This window comes from Myodes glareolus, chromosome 4 (assembly GCF_982192425.1).
Source record: "Myodes glareolus chromosome 4, mMyoGla1.1, whole genome shotgun sequence".
Taxonomy (NCBI): Eukaryota; Metazoa; Chordata; class Mammalia; order Rodentia; family Cricetidae; genus Myodes; species Myodes glareolus.
In genome coordinates, this window is record NC_142029.1 from 41,940,308 (window position 1) to 41,965,289 (window position 24,982).

The following is a 24,982-nucleotide window of genomic DNA, read 5'->3' on the forward strand; positions in this document are numbered from 1 at the left end:
AATAGGACAGCTCAGCCCTGGAGGAAAGGTGTCCTGACTATCAGTAAGCCAGGCTACCTGAAGCTGGGGTGTGGTGGGGGAATGAATGGTCTCCCTGCAGGATATAGGGACCCTACTCTTCTCCTAGAGAGCCATTACAGCTGAGTTCTGCTCTGTTCCCTTAAGGAAGCGTCCTAGCAGAGCTATCTGCTTCTCCTGTCCAAGATGTTTTTTCATTTGCTAACACTCGGCAAAAGGGGAAGCCCCCTGCAGAAATGTAGTTATCTCTTCTGCTCTGGGGAAAAGTTGTTACTTTTTCCTGCCTGGCCTTGCTCAGCCCCACTTAAGGAGCATCCTAGCAAGGTCCTTCTGTTCTGTTCAGCCTTACTGAGGCCCTTAGGGAGCATCTCAGCAAAGTTTTTCAGCTCCATCCCCTAAAGGACATCCCACCCAGCTTGTTCTGCTCTGTGCCAGCAAATTAAGGTCGTCACCAAGACTCTTTTGAGAAAGAGATTTATTTGGGAAGGAGGAATCCAGAAGAGTGTTTGCCTCTGCCACGAAAGGATTAATGGCAGCTCTTAAGTGAGGGGGATAGAGAGGCTTGCTTACATAGGGCTTCTTAGGGGTGAAGTTTTCCCAGGGAGAAGGAGGATTGGTTATTTTTTTTTTTTCCTGCTCAGAGATTGGTCAGTTTTGCTGGTCAGGGGCAGAGATGACTCTCACTTCATGGCCAAACTATGTTTCTTTCTCTGGTCCTTTTTAGTTTTTTGACTCTAATCTTAGGACCAGGGCACATTTCTTTCACTGGCTCTGATTCTAGGACAACATGTGTTTCTTTGACACTAGATTCAGAGGCAAGGTACATGTCTTTAGTCCTGGGTATAAAGATGTTTCATGGATAAAGGTGTTTCTATCCCTGGCCCAGGTCTCAAATATAGGGTGTGTTTCATTTTTGGACTCTGGGTTCAGAGTCAGGGTGCTCAGTAATTGGTTGGTTTCCTGCTCCAGTTGTCCCTTTTACCCTACAATACCACCAAAGCATAATTGGTGACCCAGTGAATTTGATAGGAGTCATTTACAGGAACACAGGTAAGGGATACAGAAATGATTCAAAGGCAGCTGCATCACCAAAGCCCACTGAAGTCTGGGTGGCAGTTCACAAAGCTGGGAACCTGGAGCACCCTGCACAGGTTCCAGGCAGCTCAGCAGAGACTGTCATTCCCAGGTACCTCTTCCAGGCAGCTCTTCTGATTTCTGCTTCTTCAAGCAGCTGGTCTATTCTCAAGAGTCTTTGAAGCTTGGCTTGCCTGAGAGTGATCCTCAGCAGTCTTTACTCTTGGGAAGGAGGAGCCCAGTAAATCTGGTCAGTTTCAGAGACTTCCTTTCTGGAGCTATCTTGAGTTGTTTACCTTTTGTCTTAAACAGTTTACGGGCAGGACTGGAGCGATAGCTTGGTGGTTACGAACACTGAATGGTCTTCCAGAGTACCAGGGTTCAATTCCCCTGCACCCATAAGGTAGCTTCACAACCTTCTGTACCGTCAGCTCCGTGAGATCTGCTGCCCTCTTCTGTCTTCTATGGACAATGCATGTACATGGTACACAGACAAGTGGGCAAAACACCCATACACATAAAAAACAACAACCAATCATAAATTTTAAACTGGGTATCTTTACTCTCAACAGCTAGGAAACAGAGGCAGGCTAATCTCTGTGAGTTCAAGGCCATCCTGGTCCAGACATAGTGAGTTCCAGGACAGCATCAGAACTGCAGAAACAGGGTTTCTGTCTTTAAAAAAAAAAAAATTACCTGCAGGATAGAATGTTTCAATCTGTAAGGAACCTGCTAAAGAACACTGACAAAGAAAAGGACCTTCACTTTTTCTAAAGTTTATTCTAAAGCTAGAATAAACCTTTCCTGACCCTATTTCTTATAGAATATTTTCTTATGGGTCCCCTTTTAAAAAGGTATAAAAAGCAGAACATTAAAATTGGTACTTAAAAGGAAAAAGAATGTTTTTCTAAGTATATTTGAAACTTACCCACTATTATAGCTATTATATAACTATAATAGATAAGTCTATTAAGTAATGTTTATTTATAATAATTACTGATAAAATTAGGAGTCAAATTAGTTACAAGTACAAGTCTGTTGTAGTTGTAATTTAGCTTATTTTATGACTAGTGATAGATAGTAGGGGCTGAATATAAATAAGAGCTTGAAAATAATGTATAATTCAAGATATAGTCCCTGATAACTTCATAGAAATTACTGTATCCTCCAGAATGTAAGTCAAAGAAATCCCATTTCAGGGGGGGCTGGAGAGATGGCTCAGTGGTTAAGAATATTGCCTGCTCTTCCAAAGGTCCTGAGTTCAATTCCCAGCAACCACATGGTGGCTCACAACCATCTGTAGTGAGGTCTGGTGCCCTCTTCTGGCCTGCAGGCATACACACAGACAGAATATTGTATACATAGTAAACAAGCAAACAAACAAACAAAAAGAAATCCCATTTCATTCGGATTTTTTTTGGCAAGAATTTGATACTGAGGATCTAGAAACATAAAAAATGAATTACATGGTCGAAACAGAATTAATACATTTACTACAATGCAATTTTGATGAAAAGTGAATGGTTCTTTGTGCTGGGGAAAAACAGATTACTCATAATTTCATGTAACCTGTTAGTTCAAAATATTCAGGTATGTTAAATGTGAGTTACTAATCTACACCTGACATTATTCTCAGGGACACCTACATCTATCAAGAAGAAGAAATGAAGATAGGTTAAATTAAGAAGAGCTAGCAAATCAGAAGCTAGAGCAAATGGACAAAGCAGTGATTTATATTTCTGTGTGATTATTTTGGGGCTGAGCAGTCAGGAAATAAACAAGCAACCTTTGTCAACAAATTGGCACCAACGTGGCCAACTAAAATTCACATAAAACCTGAGAGGGCTTGGAAAGGAATTCTAGACACTAAAAAACAAAGTTTGGCCACATTTTTGTTCTCACATGGGCTTTGCTTGCTGGTGGCATGCTGTGGCTCCTTTAAGAGAGGTTTTCCTGATTCAGCAGTAACAATAACAAAAAAAAAGGCTGTGGCTTTCTGGGCCATGCTGCCAGCACAAACTCTGACGAGGTCCAGTTATAGAGCATTTAAATGGGGTTTGTGAGCAGATTGCTACACCTTGCTTAATGGCAATATAGACCCACTATGTGCCTAAAACGGGACAATGTACATGGCTCTCAGAGGCAACAAACAGCTCCACCATGCTGGACTGGGCGGAGCAAACAGGCAGGGCCATATATACCATATATATATATATATATATATATATATATATATATATATATATGCCACAGCTTAGGTTCTTAAGAAGCACTTAACATTTTAAGAAGTTGTCCTGGTCAAAAAATAATTTCAGTAAAAACAAATTCAGATGGAAAAGACCTCTAAATGGGTCAAAATGTTGGATAAATGTATGTAGGCTTGGGAGAGAGAAGAAAAAGAGTATAGAGAGTTATAAAAAGAGGTTTAAATGGCTTTAAAAAAATAAAAAAGTCTTTAAAAAGACAGAGTATAGACAGTCATAGATTAAAAGCAGTAAAAAATAATAATAAGCCACATAAAGATGGAAAATACACAGAGAGCCTGTATTATGCATATTATTGTGTTTTCTTTTAATTTTTTGACTGTAAAGAAGCTAAGTACAGAGAGACATTTTATTTAATGGTTGCTAAGCTAAACCAGTGTATATATTTTAAAGGTATCTTGATTTCAGAATTTGAGTCTATGGATATTGTGCTTTGGAAAAAAGGTTCTGCTTTTGTTTCCACAGAAGATGAAAACCTGTGAATTAATTCCAGACTAATGTGTTTTGATGGACCAATACCTCCCGAAAGGTCACTATGAATAACCCCCAAAATATTTTCCCCAACAAAAAGCAGGGAGAGTTTGAAGAGAACTACACCCAAATTTCCAAATATTGTTTATAAATGTTTCTTTATATTTCAAGGAGGATATGCTATAGAGATTCATATTTTACATTGTGATGGATTTTGGTTTATTTATACAAATTTAAGGTCAATTTTAATATATGTTATGTATTTATGTTTTATGTATATTTTTTGATTAGGTGTTTGTGTAGCTCATTTAAAAATGTATAATTAAGAAATATAGGTTAATAGATAATTATCTACAATAGTCAAGCTTATAGTCATGTTGGATTTTGTAGATGTACAGAGATGTATTCCAGATGAATAGGAATTCTTCAAACCTTTAAAAGAATATGACATTTAAAATGTTTAAGAACTTAGGACTATTTATGACAATGAGACACGTGTGCTCCTGGAAGTACCAAGCTACTTCAAGAGGATGATGGGTATCAAAGAGGCTCCTTATGGAGTTTGATAGCCATTTGGGCAAGAAACTGCTCTTGCCTAGACTGCTTGATGGTATGCTGTGTGAACCGGACATGCAGGACCCACGAAGAAATGACTACTAAAGTTGCCTAAAGAAGGTGAGACAGTCCTTCAGGGTTCCTACGTCATGAAAGAGTCTGCAAAACATTCTGCAGAACACAGAAAAAAGTGATGGACAAACTGCCTATATAGGTGGAACTGTCTTTGAAATTTCCTGCTTCATGGAAAAATCTGCTGGATACTATAGGCCTGTAGGCTGAATATGGATGTTCCAGCAGTACAGAACTTTGGGTGACTACTGTCCAGGCAGTGAAATGTCTCTGTCAATTCTACAGTTTTGGAAGTTGCTTACAATTCACCTCCTGTTTACTTAGGTAATATTATATCCTTCTGGAGTCTTTGATGGAGTTGAAGAATATAGTTTTAATTATAGTTTTCCTTAGTTATGCTAAAAGATAAAGTAGATATAAATATTACACCTGTAATTCTTGCTTAATACCTGTCTTGTTATATGTAATTTTACTATGTTAAAGTTAAAAACCTTCCCTTTCTATTTAAACAGAACAGGGGAGGTGATAGGGGATTCCTCTGTATGCTGTGAATACCTTTAGTTAATGAATAAAGAAAACTGGCTTGGCCTGATAAGGTGAACTGAGCTAGGTAGGGAAAACTAAACTGAATACTGGGGGAAAAATGGGTAGAATCAGGAGAATCAATGGAGCTGCTGCCAGAGATAGATGTGCTGAAACCTTGCTGGTAGGCCATAACCTTGTGGTGGTGAACAGATTAATGGAGATGGGTTAAATTAATATGTAAGAGCTAGCAAATAAGAAGCTAGAGCTAATGGGCCAAGCAGTGATTTAAATAATATGGTTTCCATGTGATTATTTTGGGGCTGAGCAGCCGGGAACAAACAAGCAACCTCCATCAACAATCCTGAAACAAGCTAATCATCTCAGAATTAAATCTTCCAGTTGCCATGTGGCTTCCTATTTAGTGCAGCAGATGAAGTGTGGGATGTCTATCTTTCAAAATAGAAGTGTCTATCTTTCAAAATAGGTAATAGAATTCTATTACCTATCCTCTTTGACTATTTTGGACAGGAAATAGAAACATAGTTCTTGCATTTTATATACATCCATTTTATCCTGATCACATTAATTGCAACTTAATTACCCTTTATCTGTCCTTCCCACCTGACTGTCAGTTCCTCATGTTGGACAGTTTTTCAGTGTCTGGAAAACCGTCAGACATTATACTTTACTTTCAAGAACTGGACCATTAGTATCTGAGTAGCTGAATGCTGGTTTGCACAAAATCAGAAAAGGGGAAGACACGGTGTTGATTTCAAACATCTGTCCATTTATATTTAAATGTCTATTTACATGAAAACATCTGTGTTTGCATATTGTTTTTAATGGGCATGCTATTTCTCCAAATTCATCTTTCTCACAAGAACATCTAAGCAAAGAGTACAACTAAGAGGTAGAGTGTTTGCCTGACACACATGAGGCCCTGGTCTGGAAAAAAAAAAACATCTATAGTTATGTGGAAGCACACATTCCATTGTGTGAACTACTCTCACAATCTTACAATTTCATCAGCAGTGTGTCTCTGCCCTGTATCTCCTGTTGCCACTGAGGATAACACACATTTGTGTTCACCAGCAGGCAAGCCATAAACTTCTGTCCAGAATAAAAGATGTTTTTGAAGTCCTCATGTAGCTACTGCAAAAGAGCATCTAATAAATTTCATTAACTTATAACTTTTAATAAACATGCTTAAACTGAGTTTGTTTCCATTGGAATTAATTTAATTCCAAAGCTTATTTAGAAAATTGTATTTGTACTTGATAGTAATAATGAATGTGTAGCACATACACAGTTATACTTTTTTCCTTCTACTAAATAAATCATATATATGTATTACAATTCCATCTTAAAATAATTAGTGCAGTGATTCAAATAAATCAACTCTAGCCCAAGGAAGGAAAAAAGCATCAAAAGCATTTTTTAAGTTAATACTAAATTAATCATATAAAGTTCAAAGTAGCACATTCCAAATGGAGCAGGGAATGATGTATAATTAATTCAGAGTTGAATGGCAACCAAATAAAATTTTAAAAAATCATTCTTAATCTACCACCCTTACCTCAATACCTGCAAAACAGATTTCTTCATCTCCATGGTTCCCATTCCTAAAATGATATAGTCAGTGGATACACATTCTTATGACTTGCAACATTTTACCCGTTTCTAAAGTGGTAGATTCAGTGATACAGAGTCATGTGATTTTCAAAATCCAATTTTAATATGCAGGTGAAATTTTTAACACGAATTTCTTTGAAAACCACCAGGTTGTTATATATTTGAAGAATGACTATTGGTTTCATTATGAAGAAATTGTGAGAAGTCACAAAATTTTCCTCTTTTTAAACATTGTAGTCATTTAAACATTCCTTTATTTGATATTTAAGAATAAATAGAATCGAGTCTACTCCTGATTATTTTATCTACATGATCAGGTGTTTCAATGGTCTATATTGACTTTTTAAAATTTTTTATTTTTATTTCATTTGTGTTGGTGGTTTGCCTGTGAATAATGTTGGATTCTCTGGAACTGGAGTTACAGACAGTTATGAGCTGCCATGTGGGTGCTGGGCACTGAACCCATATTCTCTGGAAGAACAGCCAGTGCTCTTAACTGCTGGGCCATCTCTCCAGCCCCCTATATTGACTTTTAACAGTATATGGCTCTTATATTGTTTGGAGATGATAGAGTAAATGGTACAGTAACCACACAACTGACTGACTGACAACAAACACCTGCAGCTAGCTTTGAGAGTTGGGCAATGTTTGCCTTCATGCAACCACAGAATCCCTGCCAACAGTAAGATAGAAAGGCCAGCAGCACCCATTAACAGGGACCAGAGTCACTTTCACTCTGGAAGGAGCAGATGGTAGCAGTTGGAAATAATACATTTTTTTTGAAAGACAATAGTTATTGTTATAGGTTTTATGATATCACTTCCAGAAATCTGGACGGAAACCAGGCAATATTTCCAACGCTAACGTTTCAGTTTCCTGCTTGTAAGACTGTTGGCTCTTATATTTGAACACTCATAGACCAGTGGATGTTAAGACCAGAAAGAACAAGCTAAAGAATCATTAAATCATCAGAAAGATGAGATTTAATATAGTTGTTAAACTTGAAAGCAATATCATTTATTTAGAAATGGCAAATGCTAAAATGCTTGAAATGAATAAAACACGATTAAATAGCAAAACCATGTTTTTTATTTAAGGAAAGAAATTCTGACATCCCTCTCTCCTTCCACTACCCTGCTTCATGAGCAGTACAAAGCTGCTGTTCCCAAGGATGCCCTTTCTGCAGTCATGTGTAGTCAAGGCAGACAGCCTCCAAGTTTTCACATGGTACCTGACATAACTGAGTCTCCCATACCACAGCCACGGCCAGACATCTGGTCACTGTTGCCAATGAGAAGTTGAAATGACAGAAGGGTTTTCATGACTGATTTGGGAGAAATGAGCTTTGTAATTTTAAAATCTTATAATGGTATTAACTAAAATCATAGAAACTAAGAATATTATTCATATCATAAAGTTCTATTTTTATACACTTTTCCAAAAATATATCCATCTTTTTTTAGCAAAACCTGGAACAAATATTTAGAATAGATGTCAGATTGCCCCAATCGTTTCCCACAGTTTACTCATAGAAAGCAAAACAAAACAAAACGTAAAACACATACTCAAATTGAAATGAAAATTTCCAAGTGAATGCTTTTGTCACGACTTTAAAGGGACTTTGCATAGGCATTTTACATACCATTAAGCCATCTTGCCTGTGGCCAATAGCTTCCTTACACAGAAACTATTTAGACTACTTTCATTTTCAAGAGCTATTGATGGGTTTAAACCCATGGATGCATTATTACATGGAAAGTTATATAAAAATCATATATGAGAAATCTAGATAGCAAGATTGAAAAGAATATCAAAGCAAAGAAAGGGATTACTCTTCTAACATATTCCATTACTACTGCTACTTAGGATTTAAGGAAACTTAATCGGCCTTGTTCCGTTTATGTAACAGGCTTGTTCTCACCGTTGCCCAGAACACCTGGGTTCAAACAATCCTCTCTCCTCAGCCTCCTAAGCAGCGCCAGCACACTGTTTGTTTCTTCCTGGTAAAGAGCTTACCTTTACTTTCTGTTACTTAAACCTACAATGTTTATGTGGAAATAACATGCACAGACTACTAGAATCCTGGTGAACCATTTTAAAGATGTTTCCATTGTTTTCAAATTATGTGTATATATCTGTGTGCGAGTATGTGTACACATGTAGCTGCCCTCAGAGGAGACATGTCAGGTCCCTCCAGAGCCAGAGTGACAGGCAGTTTTGAGCCATTTGATGTGAGTGCTGGGAACCCAACCTTGGTCCTCTGTAAGAGAAATATTTGCTCTTAACATCCAAGCTGTCTCTTTTGCCGCAAGAAGCCTGATAAATCTGATAAATCAGAAAACATCTTCCTAACCTTTATTTTACACCCAAAATATCTAAGTAAAATGTGTTTTATAAGTTAACTCAAAATAATTTTGTGAAAAGGGCAAATGTAAATGGAGCAAGAATCCAAAAACAAAATATAAGAGATCATATGTGCTAGTCTTTCCCTTCCTGTGTGTGGGAATGAATGCTTTATATGAGCCGTATAGGCCTGGATTCTCCAAAGCTTTTCCAACAGTCATGGGTGTGTGGCTTGGTGTGTTTAGCATGCTTGGGGTTCTAGCTCAGCTGTCAGCACCCGTCTTCAGACAGTCAGAACTAATAACTAATAAAAACTTTAAAAGTAGCATGTATGTTTATATGGCAAAGATTAGAACTGTCATTTCTAAGAAAGCCATATAATTTATCTAAGCATATGTAGTTCCTTTAAGACTAAGAGGAGCTGGGCAGTGGTGGCGCACACCTTTAATCCCAGCACTCAGGAGGCAGAGGTAGGTGGATCTCTGTGAGTTCAAGGTCAACCTGGTTTACAAAGAGTAAACCCTGTCTCAAAAAAAAAAAAAACCCAAAAAAGACTAAGAGGAAAAAGACCTCTTATAAAACAAGAGTATTAAAATACATTAACAGACATAATAGTATGTTCAACAAATTTGCAGTTGTACTTAGAGTAAGGCATCACAGTATCACAGTTCAAGAATATTTCATCTGAAAAATACAATCATTCAATCTGTTTATATAACATTTTTGAGACTTATTTTCTTTTTGTCTTAAATGACTGAATAAAATAAAATATTTTTTCTCCTGATTCAAATTTATGAGGTACATCAAAATAAAAAAAATCACCAAATGAATGTGTTTAAAATCACTAGTAGTTCTAACTGGGTGGTGGTGGCACACACCTTTAATCCTAGCACTTGGAAGGCAGAGACAGGTGGACCTCAGTGAGTTCAAACCCAGTCTGGTCTACAAAACAATTTCCAGAACAGCCAGAACTGTTATGCAGAGAAACTGACTCAACAAACAAAAAAGCAAAACAAAAAATTGGTGCGGGAGAATTATCTGTATTCTGTCAATCATATTTTAATAAAACGCTGATTGGCCAGGCAGGCAGTATAGGTGGGAAAGCCAGACAGGAAGTAGGGGTGGAGCAAAGAGACTGGGAGTATTCTGGAAGAAGAAGCTCTCTCTCAGCCACTCCTGCACAGACCACCGAAGAGGCAACATGTAAGCTGTCACACTGAGAAAGGTACTGAGCCCATGTGGCTAAAATAGATAAGGATAATGGGGTAATATATGTTATAAGAGCTAATAAGTAGCCTGACCTAATGGGCCAATCAGTTTATAACCTAATGTAGACTCCGTGTGATTTTCCTTGGGACTTGCTGGCTTGTTGGGGTACTGGGTGGGACGGAAACCCCAACAAGCCAGCCCCCTCGCGCTACATATGGCGCCCAGACGTGGATAACTGAATCCACAGAAAGCCTGAAAAGCTTGGAAAAGAATAGAGTACAGCATGGCTTCTTGGTGGCAGCAATTTCTCAGGTCTACTTTGCTTGCTAGAGGCAAGCAAGCGCTCTCATCTGAGAGAGGCTTCCTGACTCAGCTTTAGCTGCGAAACCTTGCAGCTCTTTAAAGAGGTCCTGCCACAAAACACTTAAATGTTGTTGATGACAAGCTGAACGCATTCTTTTCGGTTTTCAGCCGTAGCAGGAAAAAAGCTGCGCTGTTTTAAAATGCCGGCTTTCTGGGCTGTCCTGCCAGGACAAACTCTGACTCTTGCAGGCAGGCAGTCCGACTGAGTGTGGTCTGTGAGCAGAATGATGCAGCTTGCTTGCTAGCAAGGACCTTGAAACACGACAAGTTGTGGCAGTGAACACAGCTGTGGCTGGTATCTCAGCTATGAGTCTGGAAAGCTAAGGAATGAGCTGGATCTAGCTGTCAAAGCCACGGCTTCCCATATTGCTTTGTAAATTAAAGGCTCATGTGGTCAGAAAAAGAGAGATAAACAGTAAAGAGAGATTCAAAGATGAAGAAAACCTCTAAATGGTTTACAGTGTGTATATGCAGGCTAAAAGTTAAAGTTCTTAAAGTTAAAAGGAAAGAAAGAGAGTAGTTGGGTGTGGTGGTACACACCTTTAATCCCAATGCCTGGGAGGCAGAGGCATATTGATCTCTGTGACTTCAAGGGACAGAGGTAGAGATTGACCTCTGTGACTTCAAGGTGTGGTAGTGCACACCTTTAATCCCAATGCCTGGGAGGCAGGGACAGACAGATCTCTGTGAGTTCAAGGTGTGGTAGCATACACCTTTAATCCCAGCACTGGGGAGGCAGAGACAGGAGGATCTCTGTGAGTTCAAAGACAGCCTGGTCTACAGTGTTATTCCAGGACAAAGATATACAAAGATCCTGTCTCAAAAAGTAAAAGTAAAAATAAAAGAAATAGAGGCTAAAATAAAGCCACATAAAGATGGAAAATGCACAGAGAATCTTCATACTGTATGCTATTATGCTCTCTTTAAATTGTTTGATTGCTGAGGAAGGAACAACAACTGCTAAAAGACTTTTGTTTATAAATGCTGCTGAACTAACCCAAGATAGGAATTTTGAAAATACCTTGGCTTCAAAACTGAAGTCAAAAGGTATGTTACTTTGGAGAAGAGGTTTTGCTTTTGTTTCCACAGAAAACGAGAGACTCTGGATTTATTCAGAGTTAAGAATAATCACCTTTGACCAAGGGAGGCCACCTGAAAAATCTCCGATAGGAACAGATGGCCCAGATGACAGAGGTCTACATCCAGAACTGATCCAAGACTGCTGCCTGAGATGATCGAGACTCACAGGATACTCCAGTCATGACTTGATTATAACTCTAAATTTTCTTTAGGTCCCCTTAAGACTATCAGCGCCCCCAACCAGCAGGAAGTAGCCTGAAATACTACGCCCACATTCCCAACAAATGGATTATGGGTATTTTCCTTTGTTTAAAAAAAAAAAAGAGAGGGAAATGGTGCGGGAGAATTATCTGTATTCTGTCAATCATATTTTAATAAAACGCTGATTGGCCAGGCAGGCAGTATAGGCGGGAAAGCCAGACAGGAAGTAGGGGTGGAGCAAAGAGACTGGGAGTATTCTGGAAGAAGAAGCTCTCTCTCAGCCACTCCTGCACAGACCACCGAAGAGGCAACATGTAAGCTGTCACACTGAGAAAGGTACTGAGCCCATGTGGCTAAAATAGATAAGGATAATGGGGTAATATGTTATAAGAGCTAATAAGTAGCCTGACCTAATGGGCCAATCAGTTTATAACCTAATGTAGACTCCGTGTGATTTTCCTTGGGACTTGCTGGCTTGTTGGGGTACTGGGTGGGACGGAAACCCCAACAAGCCAGCCCCCTCGCGCTACAAAAAATAGCTAATAGTTCTCACATATGCATATTTTCCTATCATATGGGATAGTGAACAAAGGAAATTATGACACTGGGATAGATAAGAAGATGCCTAAGACACAAACTGTTCAAATAGATCAAGATTGGGAAGAAAGTCACAGAACTAGTCAATCTTCAGGATTAGATAATAGAAACAAGATGAAAGGCTGTCCCGAGAACATAGAGTATATGTGATCCATCTCATGTGCTGAACATACCAGGGCCTTGAAGGGATGGCATGGGATTGGGGGTAGTGGTGGTAGAAAAGCTAGTCCCATGATCAGTATGTAAAAGAACACTAGAAAACCATTTGTATCATTAGAACAGTAGTTTTCAACCTATGGGTCGTGACCCCTTTGGCAAACCTCTATCTCCAAAAATATTTACATTACAATTTACTACAGTACTGGAGTTACAGTTATGAAGTAGCAACAAAAATAGTTTTATGGTTGGGGGTCACCACCACATGAGGAACTGTATTAGAGGGTGGCAGCCTTAGGAAGGTGGAGAACCAGTGAACTACAAGAAGCAAGTGAGCAACCGGCTGTCTGTTTAGAGGACAAGAAGAACCTGAGATGAACAAAAACTTGAAAATTAAACCCTTAAGAAAGTATGAAACTTTTTTGATATTTGTGTTAGAGGTAATTAGAAGGCCACATGGAATAAGAAAAATATTCTAGGAAGAATGCTTGTAACATGAGGGCCGGCTTGTTGGGCTATCTGTTCCCACCCGGTACCCCACAACCGGCAAGTCTCAGAGAAAATCAATCACACAGAGATCTCTATAAGTTATAAAGCTGATTGGCCCATTAGGTCAGGCTACTTATTAGCTCTTATAACACATATTACCCCATTATCCTTATCTACGTTAGCCATATGGCTTGGTACCTTTTTCAGCTGTCAGCTCACATGTTGCTTCTCTGTGGTCTGGGCAGGAATGGAAGAGGAAGCTTCCTGCTTCCCAGAATACTCCCAGTCTCTTTGCTCCACCCCTACTTCCTGTCTGGCTTTCCCGCCTATACTGCCTGCCTGGTCAATCAGCGTTTTATTAAAATATGATTGACAGAATACAGACAACTCTCTTACTAAAACTTTTTCCTGAAGGAGTATGCTGGCTATTTTTTTTTTTTATCAACTTGACATAGTCACCTGAGAAGAGGAAACCTCAATTGAGGGATTGCCTCTATCTAACTGAACCATGGGCATTGTTTGGGAGGGGGGTGATGTATTTTCTTGTTTGGATTGATAAGTAAAAGCCCAAACAAGCCCACTGTGGGCAGTGCTAGCTTAGGTTGCATAAGAAAGCAGGTTGAGCAAGTTATGGCAAGCAAGCTATTCAACAGGATTCCTCCATGGCCCCTGCTTCTTTTCTTGCCTCCAATCTCCTGCCTTGATTGTCCTCAATGACAGACTATAATCTAAGTCAAATAAACTCTTTTCACCTACAATTGCTTTGGTCACTGTTTTATCACAGAAACAGAAATCCAGCAGCTATCTAATTGGACTAAGGCCCATTCAACAGAAGGGAAAGCATGCCTGGTACTAGAAACCTAGCCAAATACTCGGAACTAGTGAGGTCAGGGATCTTAGAAGAGAATCCACTGCTGCCACTTCATTAAACCAGCACAATTCCTAACTATATTCTGAAACTTACACTTATGCTCACAGATACGTGTAGCTCTCACACTTCATCAGAACAGCTTCTCTTCACAGCAAGTGGAAATATTACAGAAAATCACAACTGGATTTAATGCAGTCATAACGGATTATGGAAACCAGCTCACAAGGAGAAATCTTCAATATAACTGTACCGAAAGCTCAGGGAACAATGTGAGAGAGTGAGCTTTAGAGACTGTAAGAGTCAAAGAACCAGAATGTCTGTTGTGAGACCTGTCTCCTAAAAATGGCTGCCTAAGACCTGTACAATGACAACACACACAAATAAAAGTGAACTTAGCATGGTGTTTATATATGTGCACCTATGTAACAATAAAGAATGTAACAATAAAGAAAAAGAAGTCATAAATTTTTGAGACTGGGTAGACATGGGAATGGTGGGAGAAAAGGGAAAGAGGAATTGATAAAACTATATTTTAATTAAAATGTTAAAAATAAGAATTATACAGAAGCTAACCCAAAGAAAATCTTGAAAATAAATTTTAATTTTGAAGATTAGTCGTTATTTGAGTTTTGGTATCATGACATCCAGGATATTAAATAACTTGCTATGGCAGCCATAGCTTCCGAGGAACAATAGTGCTTCCCAGGCTGCAAGACCTATCCCCTCAAAGACTGACATTGCTGTGCTGACCTCAACAGAGCTCTTTTGCCCGTAATTCCATTTCTACTGCTCATTAGTTGATGATCTCATTATGTAAAAAATTCATTCACTACAACATTAAAAAATTAGAACATGGCACAGATATACAGAATTGCTTGTAAAATTTCCAATAAATAGTCCATTTCCTTTCTCAGGTGAGTATATTACTTAGAGTATAAGACAATAAATTTTGTAGATACCAATTTAAACAGTATCAGGTAAACTTTAGGTTTTTGTAACCTAGATATTATAACTGTTACCAAACTGTCATCAAATGTAAACTTTAATATACACCACAAAGTCTGTAGAGCAGGCTGAAGGCAAGCCATTGAATCATAAACATCTGAAATTGACAGAGATTCAAAGCCAAAAATTGAAAAAGATGACAATTCTGTAAAAGTAAGATCAAGACATTATGATTCAAGTAAAGCCAGGGCCTTAAGATGGGAAAGCATGTTGTGCCTGGCAGAACTCCATCTACATGGAGCTTATTAGACCAGAGCCCCAGAAGCTGCATTCTGAATCTCATGAGTGGATGCACACGTCCTTTAGACTGTGCCTGGTCAAAGCAACCTGAGGGCTTTTAAGTTGGTGCTCATCTGAGACACACGCAACTCCTGTCAAGAGTTGGCCAAGCAGCTCTACCCAACCTTCCTCGGGCCTTAGGGAAGGTAAAAAACACTCCCCAACCTTTCCCTTCCTTCATTTGGGGGCTGACTTTATAGTCACACTAACAGATCTCATATCCTCTCCTGGCTCCCTCTTATTTTCTTCATAGGTATTCTTTATTAAAATCCTTAAACATTTAAAGTCATCTTGTAATCTGCTTTATAAGATCACAGATTCATCACGGTTTATTCCAAATGCATGAAGTTCTGTTAAACTCTAAATTAAAAAATGGCCATGCACACAAAGTTACTATTGGTTTTGTCTTATAAAAAGACCCCAAATCAGAACCACCTCTTGAGAATAATGCACAAGTCACTATTCAGTCAGCTACTTTGACAGGAGCTAAATTTCTTGATCTGTTTTCTCTAATACAACACAACTGTGCTGACCTCTTGGAAGTTGTAAAAACTAAATGAATTTCACAAAAATGCAGACTAGTGCTGAAAGTATCATTATCTCTTATTGTTCTTATTATCTCTAAGTTTGGCACTGGAGAAAAGCCTGGCAAGAGATGTAGGACAGAAATACACATCTAACTGAAAAAGAAAAGCAAATCAAAAACTCAGAATGCTGGCTAGAGAAGTGACCAAATCTGTTCATTTAACTAATAAGATTACAGCATTTGCTTCAAATTTTGCTATTTTTCTTTAAGATTTTTTATTACTTTGCCATACAGTGAAGAATCATTATTCCATTTTATTTAAAAAAACAAACAAACCACTTTTCACTACTATAGGAAAATAGTTAACATTTGGTTCCCCAATAGTAATGACGAAATACACCTAAATTTTGCCAAGTGCTTTTTAATTAGGTGGCAATGATTGCTACAGGGATCAATTACCAGGCTCATACATAAAAGCCAAACAGGGACCTCAGAGATGAAGATGAAGTAATGCCACTGTTCTATAAAGTCGGTTTGCTTAGTTCAGCAGTCTTACCTTTTGAGCACTTGCTGCACATAGCAGCTGTTTGGTCGTTTCTAAACTTTTTTAAAATATAGAATCCTTTGTCATGTAAAGTCACTAAGTTCCCTATTAACTGATCAGCTAGTAACTTCACTGAGACTTCTTTGAATTTCTGAAGCCTAAATAAAATTACCATAACCGAACTCTTCACTGGTGCATCAATGTTTAGCAGGCAGTTAACTACTTTACTCTGCCTCCTGCTTGTGAGGAAACCAGATACTAGAGAGGAAAACGTAGGATCTTCTCTGAACAAATGTTCAGTCCTGGTCATACACACGACATTCTAGACTCTCAAAATACATGGGAACTTTCCAACTAATGCAGGTTTTTAGTTTTGTTTTCCCATAACTTGTCCTTTGTGCTAGGACTGCTGTAGCTAATGGATCTGCTTTTAAATGCTTTAGAATACATCATAGCTGGAGAAGCAATTCAGCCCTGGGAAAGTTCCAAGCAGGGAAAAAAAAAAGGTAAATCCTTGAGCCTACTTATGTCATAACACTGTTCTTTGAGAACAGAATCTGTAAGGCTTCTCTAGTACCAAGAATGCAGGCTGCATGTTCATGGTAGGGAGCTGGGAATGGTAGACAGATGAGATAAAATACTTTTTGCCACTCTAGAAATTAAGCAGCTTCTTCCATGTGATTTACTTTGCTTTCTCACAAGGCTAGATCCTAAATTTAGAAAAATTAAAACTTCAGGATCTTTTATAGTAAAACTATCTTTGAGTTTTGTGCTTGGAAAATGACACACTTTACTGTTTTTAATTAATAGTAAACAACAATTTACAATGTTATTACAATACATTGTAACAGCTCATCAAAACTTCAAAGATTCAGCAAATGTCATACTGCAATTTGACTATGACAAAACAGTTTGCTTGGTGGTCTATATCAAAAGGTAAGTTTAAGACCTAAATACAAAAGATTTAGATGAGACTAAGATAGGCTACTTGGATTGAATTAGACTTTAAAGATTGATTCCAATATTTTACAATTAAGATGAGACACGAAATGGCCTTGCTAGGTTACTTACTCTTTCATTGTCTGGAAAGTCAAACTCCGGGTTTTCAGTTTGAAAACCATTGCCTTCGTTTCATCATGCTTAGCATGTCTTATAAGCCCAAGACACTAATAAATCGTATCTTCCTAAAACCCTTTTCCTTAAATAGTACCAACATATGGGTAGATGTGTTAAAACCAGAACTACAAAGTCTTGTAACTAAGCTTAGTCAGGGGCTTTGTGGACTTTAATCTTACTGTCCTTAAATACTAGGGAGACCTAGATCATAAAACTGATGTTAGGAGAAATCAGTTCAAAGTGATGGTTTGGAACTAATTTTTCTTGGCTGTGTATCCTAAGTATATATTAGGTGCATCAGTATAATTTAAAAAGAAAATGTACCTGAAAATAATTAGTTGTTTCAATTTAGAAATTTATTTGCAATTAATAATTTAAATGCAACTTCTTAGGGAGAATGATTAGCAGTAACACAAACTACCAGTATGTTTAATCTTAACTTGAAAGTCTTACATATAATCCTACATAATATTCATCTTAAAACTGGAGATTCTTAGAGTTCTTAAATATGTATGCCAACCTAAACAGATCTGTAGGAAAAGAGTAAAAAATAGCACTTTTTTTTTTTTTAAAGCACTGTTGTTTGAGACAGGGTCTCACGTAACCCAGCTGGTTTTGATATTTTGATCCTCTGGGATTAAAATATGCACCATCATGCCAAACTGTAAAACAGAATTCTCACAAATCTGTACAAATGCCTTTATAAAACTTCACCTTTAAGTAAATGTTTATGCAAAATGTTCTCTTGACGTGAAGCCCTCATAAAAATGTAATAATCATTACCAATGCAATAACTTATGTACAACAAGCCAATAAAGCTGTTTTAAATAGACACACAGAAAGGCAAAGGAGTCTTTATTTTTAACCTTTAGTCACTCTGGAATTACAATAGCTGTTTGAAATCTTTGATAGTGATTTTAACATTTCACAAATAAACAGAAAAATGGAACCTCTAATGAACTAGAATTTACATAATGGCTTCTATATCACAATTGCTTTGGTAAGTTGCCTACTGAATATGTACCAATTGCTTTATGGTGCCCAAAACTAAAAAAAAAACCAAATAAAACAGCAAAGAAATCATGAGGCTCTACAAAATGGCTTAGAAAAACAAGTTTTCTATTTATTTAAAAATAAGTTTATAGTTACTACATTGCAGGGACGGGAATTCTTACACATACATTCTAGTTTGTATAAAAGGATTCCAAGAATTATGCATCAAAACTAACATAGAAAGTGTCCACAGAACATTAAAGAAAGGTCCAATCAATATATACAAAAAGAAAGGGCCTGCTACCTCGGTGCAAGACTGCCGTTTATGACATGATACTCCAGGTCTAGAAAATAAAACAAAAACATCAATAAAGCTAAATAATTTTTAAAAACTCTGTCACTTATTACATACAACAGATTTGCTTGTGTTTAACATTGCTTTCTGTACAAAATAAACATAATTTTAATTTGAAATGTGTCAGTTACAACTTTAACCCTTTAGGTCAGTTGCTTTTTAAAAATTGAGCTATGTCCTACACGTCTAAATATCCCATGGTGGGATTTAGTAGTTTTCTTAATAACTTTTTAAGACCTGTCTCTTCTTGCAGTTTCAGTATGGTCTAAAAACATAACATTGTATCTTATTTCTTAATTTATTGTTGTGATAAATCAACACCCACATCCTTGAAAGTAACCAGTATGTGTGTGCATCTGCCTTGTAAGTGCATGTACTATAATACAATCCTGAACCTATCTTCTTAGCTCTTTAAATGTAGAAACTCATCCATAGACTACTATGTATTTGGTTTGTGCCATATAAGGTTAATTTCCTGATATTTTTATCTGCATTAAAAAAGTATTTCAAAACAGCTATTAAAACTAAAAAATATATTTATAGCTTAGATAGTCTACTCACTGTAATGTGTGCAGGTTCACTCCAGAGCGCTCACAGTGGTACTTACAGTCTTCTGAATCAATTTGACCTCTTCCTTGGGTACTGTACATAGTTCAAAATGATTTTTTTCATTTGGATCACTTTGATAAGTATAATTAAAAACAAAATAGTTTCTTAGTAAATCCATTAATTTTAGTTCAAGTCATCTAGAAATTGAGAACTAGGGAAAGTATGAACTTTTTTTTAAGAAATGCAAACAAAGGTACCTTCTCCAATTTTAGTGTAAGACAATTTATTACCTAATCAAGCTACTACTGTTAGCAACAGCTCCTAGATAAATTAGGAGTAATATTCTAGACAAAAGTAATCCCCTAAGCCCATTCTCACTTTTAAAATACTATACTTCCCGTATATAGGATGAACACTGATAATAATAGCCCTTTAATCACTCAAGTACCTTGGTCCATTCAACCTACTAAAAATAAATTTCAGGTGAACAAGATATTAAAAATCAATTTGTTTTGTTTAGATAGAAAGCTTAAAACCAGTTCCTTTCAACTTAACATTTGAAACAAATTTATAGATAGCTATGGATGTATAAAATGGAATGTCAAAAACACTACTGACTGAAATTAATCATACAAATGCTGCTAACATCACACAGGGCCAAAATTTTATTTCAGTAGACCTGTGAAGGTATCTGGTTAATCTACGATGCTGCAGCTAAGGGACAGTTCTGTTAACAATTCTGTGGAAAGGGAATGTGTTTGCTGTTCATGGTCTTACATAATTTCCAAGTAAAACTAAATCCAGTAAATCTTAGGTCTAATGTGGCCTAATCACCAGATGAATGCTCTACAGTTATTCAATTATAGTAAGACAGTTCTGTAGTAATCCAGTCTTTAGAGTCACAGTAATGCAATGCAATAAAAACAATGGCAATAAGGCCTTTAATCTTCAGTATATTTATATGCAGAGACATATTGCTCTAGAGAAGGCTGTGAAGGGTAGATTTTAAGAACATATCTAATTCCAAAGGCTGGTAGATTGTAATTAGACGGAATCGTTAAACTACCCTGTGAAAATATTTAAAATGCTATTAAACTCATGTTTTGTGAAGTCAGGATAGCATAAAGGAACACAATGGTTGAATATTAGACATTATTCTAATATTATAAACTGATTCTCAAATATAAACTGATTTTGGGAGTGCTGATGCTGTTGTAGCCCTAGTCTTGAAGTTGGTTTGCAGCTAAAGGTAACTTTGAACTCCTGATGGTTCTGCCTCAACCTCCTGAACGCTGGGATTACAGGCATGCACCACTGAGCTCAGTCTGAAGACTGATTTTTTTATGTTCCATGCATATAACACATTTTATTTCTGAAAGTTTCAGTAAACTTGATATTTTTCTTATTGCTTACCTAAGACAAGTGCCATCAATTCCTTCTGGTCTATGAACATGCATCATTTTATTGTCTCAAAGGAGACTTTTCCAAGTGGTAAAACCCAAAATATGATGACTTAAATTTCTTAATTCAACTTTTACAATCTACAGAAGCTAAATTATAAAAATATAAAATCTGTATCTGGTATTAATATATCTTAAGTGTTTCAGTTACAAATAATCTGATCCAAGTCATTTTGCTTTACTAAGAAACCAGTGTCTGAAAAAAATGTCCAAACATGGTCATAAATATACAGTGTCTTTAAAACAGAAATAATATATTTCCTTGTTATAAGAAAAATGGAAATATTTATTTCAATGCTCAGAAGTTGGAACCATCTGTGCCCCATCCAAGAGGTCCTCCACACTAAGACTGTGTGAGCTTTCTTTTACTGAACACACCTTACAACTACATTTTTTTATAAAAATGGATTTTAGTCTATTTTTCTAATACAATGCAGATAACATCAGGAAATTACATTTTTCAAATAGATTCCTTTCAAAAGTAACTAATTAATGACTTAAATTTCCAACATACACACTATCATTTTCAATAACGGTGAAATTGACTGATTTTTCTATATAACACGTCATCCATTTCTGCATTATGAAGCATTAACTACTTAACTTCAATTATATAGTTCAATATATCTGTTAGAAAAAAATAAATGTACAAAAACCTAAAAAATTTGAAATTAGTTTTCAACTGTAAAATCATAGCAATCCACTTAAGATCTGGAAAATGGTTCACTGAAGTTTCACTGGAGGGTTTCTGTACAAATTTTGTTACAAATGATCTAAAAAGCCCAATGCATCACTTTTCATTCTTTGAGACAGTTAAATGACAGATAACATTTATCCTTATTAGAAACAAGGAAATAATTATATAATCTAATTATATATTTTGCCAAGGTTCAATTAAAGACTTCTCTACATCAGGATCAGTCAGTCATGCTGATATATATTTTCCCCATTCTTCCTCTTTAAAAATGTAGTATCTGAAAATGTTGGTTACATGTTTTGTACCAAAGCAGTCCTCAGAAAATACTACATTCTTAAAACTTAAAAAAAGTAATTTTAAACAATAGTAATGGCATTTACGTTGGTTTTCAAGGTATAAAATAACTAATGTACCATAAACAAATAAATAACTGCTCTCCTTTTCCATAGCAGTACATATAAGTAATACATTCTCCTAAGTCATATAGTTATCATTTACAATAGACAACTTAATTTTACTAATGATGCAAAAAATAATAGAATACAAGGCACAATCATTAAATGGGCGTTTCTCTTTAGAGTGTATATTGAGATACCAGCGTGATAAGGATACCGTAAAAAGTGCAGAAAAAACACAATGTGCAATGAGACCAATGTATAAAACATGATTGCATAAAAAGTGATTTGGCCTACTTTTAACTTTTAATAGTTGAAAATAACCCATCTTTTCCTTAAAATTAAACTATAAAGTATGACATTTTAAAATTGTTTTCATTCTACTACTATCTAAAAAAATCCTGAAAAAAAGAATGTATACCTGGGTAATAGTACTTAAGTATGCATTTGTGTATATATATATATATATTCAATCACACCCATTTATCAATATACACACGCACACAGACATGGTTCTTTGTAAGCATTTTAGCCTATTGGATATGTCTGAAATTGAAAAATGACATTAATCCACATCAAGTAAACATCAAATTCCTTACTTTTTTTTCCTGTATTTTCCTTGAATCCTTTAACCACTTAATCATTTTCTCTAAGATATCTCTGTCAAAGGACCCATCAGTGCATTATTTCCCTACTATTAGTACCAAAAAAAGATACAACTCAGCATAATCCTGTAATAACTTGCTCTTTAGAATATATAGCTTTTCCAGTATTGAAAAGTGTATGCTGTCCTGACAGTCAAAAACAGGCTTTCCACTGCACTGATTTTCAGTCTTTGGCACAATAAACAGAGACAGAGTGACTGATATAAGAATCAAGGTCTGAAAAAATTAGACAGTCAAATGTTTTCCAATGTGGATATGTTTCCTTTGCATCAATACATTTTCTCCTAAGTCTGGCAGAAATGGAGTAAAGCAAAAGCTTCCTCTAGATATTCTGTAGTTGAACACCCCTACAACTAACATTCTCCAGGATAACAAATGGTGGGAACTTTGAAGCTATCTTTAGAGGAAACGTTTCTTAATGTACTGCTACTGGGTAATAGCTTTCTTCCTAAGGGCATGACTTCTGCATCAGTAAAAATGTACCTTACTTGGTCAAAAATAATTCACTTTACCAGGAAACATTCTATCACTAGTAATACTATGTTTCCTAAGAGTGTAGCAGAACTGTCTCTTCCATAAATAAACCAAGAATTTGTAACAGGTTCTCAATTTCAAACCGTGAATGAAATGAATGTGAAAATGATAACCTACCTAAGGGCAATAAATAGCAAACATTTGAAATATATATGTATATAGATTTTTTCATTCAAAGACGTAAATTATTTTCTAAATTTGTCTTTTTTATTTTCTTTTTTGCCTCCTTTTTTCCCAAGTCAAATTGTAACATACCCTAATCCATCATAGCAGCCAGGAAGCAGAAATCTTAGCTCTACTAACTCCTTAACTGTACCTGCTTCACAGATTTTGAAGTACAATATTTTACTTCCCGCTACCAACCGATTAAATTAGCCTTTGCTTTTTCAGTCAACTTTCGGACCCGTCCTCTACTAGAAGTCCCAAAAGTCAAAGAGGTGTCTTCAAATAACAGCTGCCTCTGCTCTTCTTCTGAGTCATCCTCATTATAGAAAGCTGTCCTTCGACCTTGATTTCTAGTTCTCATGTGAGGTTCAGAGCCTTTGAGTTCTTCAAACTCCTCTTCCTCATCTATAGGACCATCTGTTTTTTTCCGGTTACTTCTCCTTAACACTTTAACATTTGTAGGAACTATGAGTTCTGAATCTAGGCTTTGTGTTTTCATCTTCCTTTTGGGTTTTCTGCCTCCACGACTCTTTTTCTGTAACAAATCCTCCTTAACAACGTTAGTTTCAGAAAGAAAGTTGCATGTTGAAGAAGGAACCATGTCAGTCCTGACTGGGGGCAAGTTATTTTGCTCAGAGTTTTCTTGCTTTGCACACTGCAGTTTCTTGGGTTTTCTACCTCTCTTCTTGTGTGTGACTTCACCACTGCTGGTGTTAGCTTCTGCCTTAGGCTTCCTCCCAGGCCCTCTCTTCACAAGTTTTGACGGCTGTCCTCCATGGCCATTTACTTGAATGGTTCCTGCTATAAGAACATTGTTCTTACAATCTCCTGAAAAGGAAAAACAGTACACTTAATATGTTATTTAGCCTTCCAATTAATCGATAAAGGCACTAGAATACTTATTAAAAAAACTCCCACTAAAATAAGAAAATTGCTCCCAGATTTTTTTTATTTTTAAAAATTTACTAGTCAGACAATGGTGGTGCACACCTTTAATTCCAGCACTCAGGGAGGTAAGAGGCTGTAAGATCTCTGTGAGTTCAAGGCCAGCATGGTCTACAGTGAGTTCCAGGACAGCCAGAGATACACAGAGAAATCCTGTCTCGAAAACAAAAGACAATTAACAGAAAAAAACTATTTCTGTGCATTTGGATGATGATGTCTTGTGTGAGTAGCAATTGAGTCACCAAGCAACTGTGAAGTCAGAAGGCAACCTTTGGGAGGGAGTTCTCTCCTACCCTCATATGGGTTATGAGGACAGAAATGAGGCTGCCAAACTTGTGGGGCAAGCACAGTTACCTACTGGCCCATCTGACTGGTCCCTTGAAAAAGATGCTTAATCAAGACAGAAAGACAGACTTAAGAGACAAATAAAAGACAGAAATTAATGCTGTCATTGATAGCAAAGAGGAGAAATTCATGTCTACCTCATTTATTACATATTCTAATGTATTAAGAGTTTTGTTTGCATTGAATGAAAATGATCATGTTCATTTGCAATTTATCACAGCAAAGAGTTTTATTGTTTAACTCACTTCTTTAGTATCGCTTTTAAGAAGTTAAGTCACAGGAAAAAGTTCTTAGCATACTAATTTTATGACCTTTACAATAAATAAGCACATTCATTAACTGTTACTTTCTTCCTTCCAGTCAGTGAGAAGAAAATTCAGAAAACAAAGACTGGGAAAATTCTAGCTTTTATTTCATCTCCTATAAATGTGACCAGAATAACTTCTATTATCACAGAAGAGTCTGGAGTCTCAAGATCTCTGTATGTTC

At 36.7% G+C, this 24,982-nt stretch overlaps 1 protein-coding gene across 2 annotated transcripts in view; it reads right to left on the bottom strand.

The window, feature by feature from the left end:
* Positions 1–18,492: 18,492 nt before the first annotated feature.
* Positions 18,493–24,982, bottom strand: part of Phip (PHIP subunit of CUL4-Ring ligase complex) — a 119,654-nt gene continuing 113,164 nt past the window's right edge. For both annotated transcript variants that reach the window (XM_085689455.2, XM_085689454.2), the window contains exon 40: positions 18,493–24,031. In XM_085689455.2, coding sequence (XP_085545581.1) covers positions 23,394–24,031 — 638 coding nt within the window. In that variant the 3' untranslated portion in view covers positions 18,493–23,393. The remainder of the gene's footprint in view (positions 24,032–24,982) is intronic.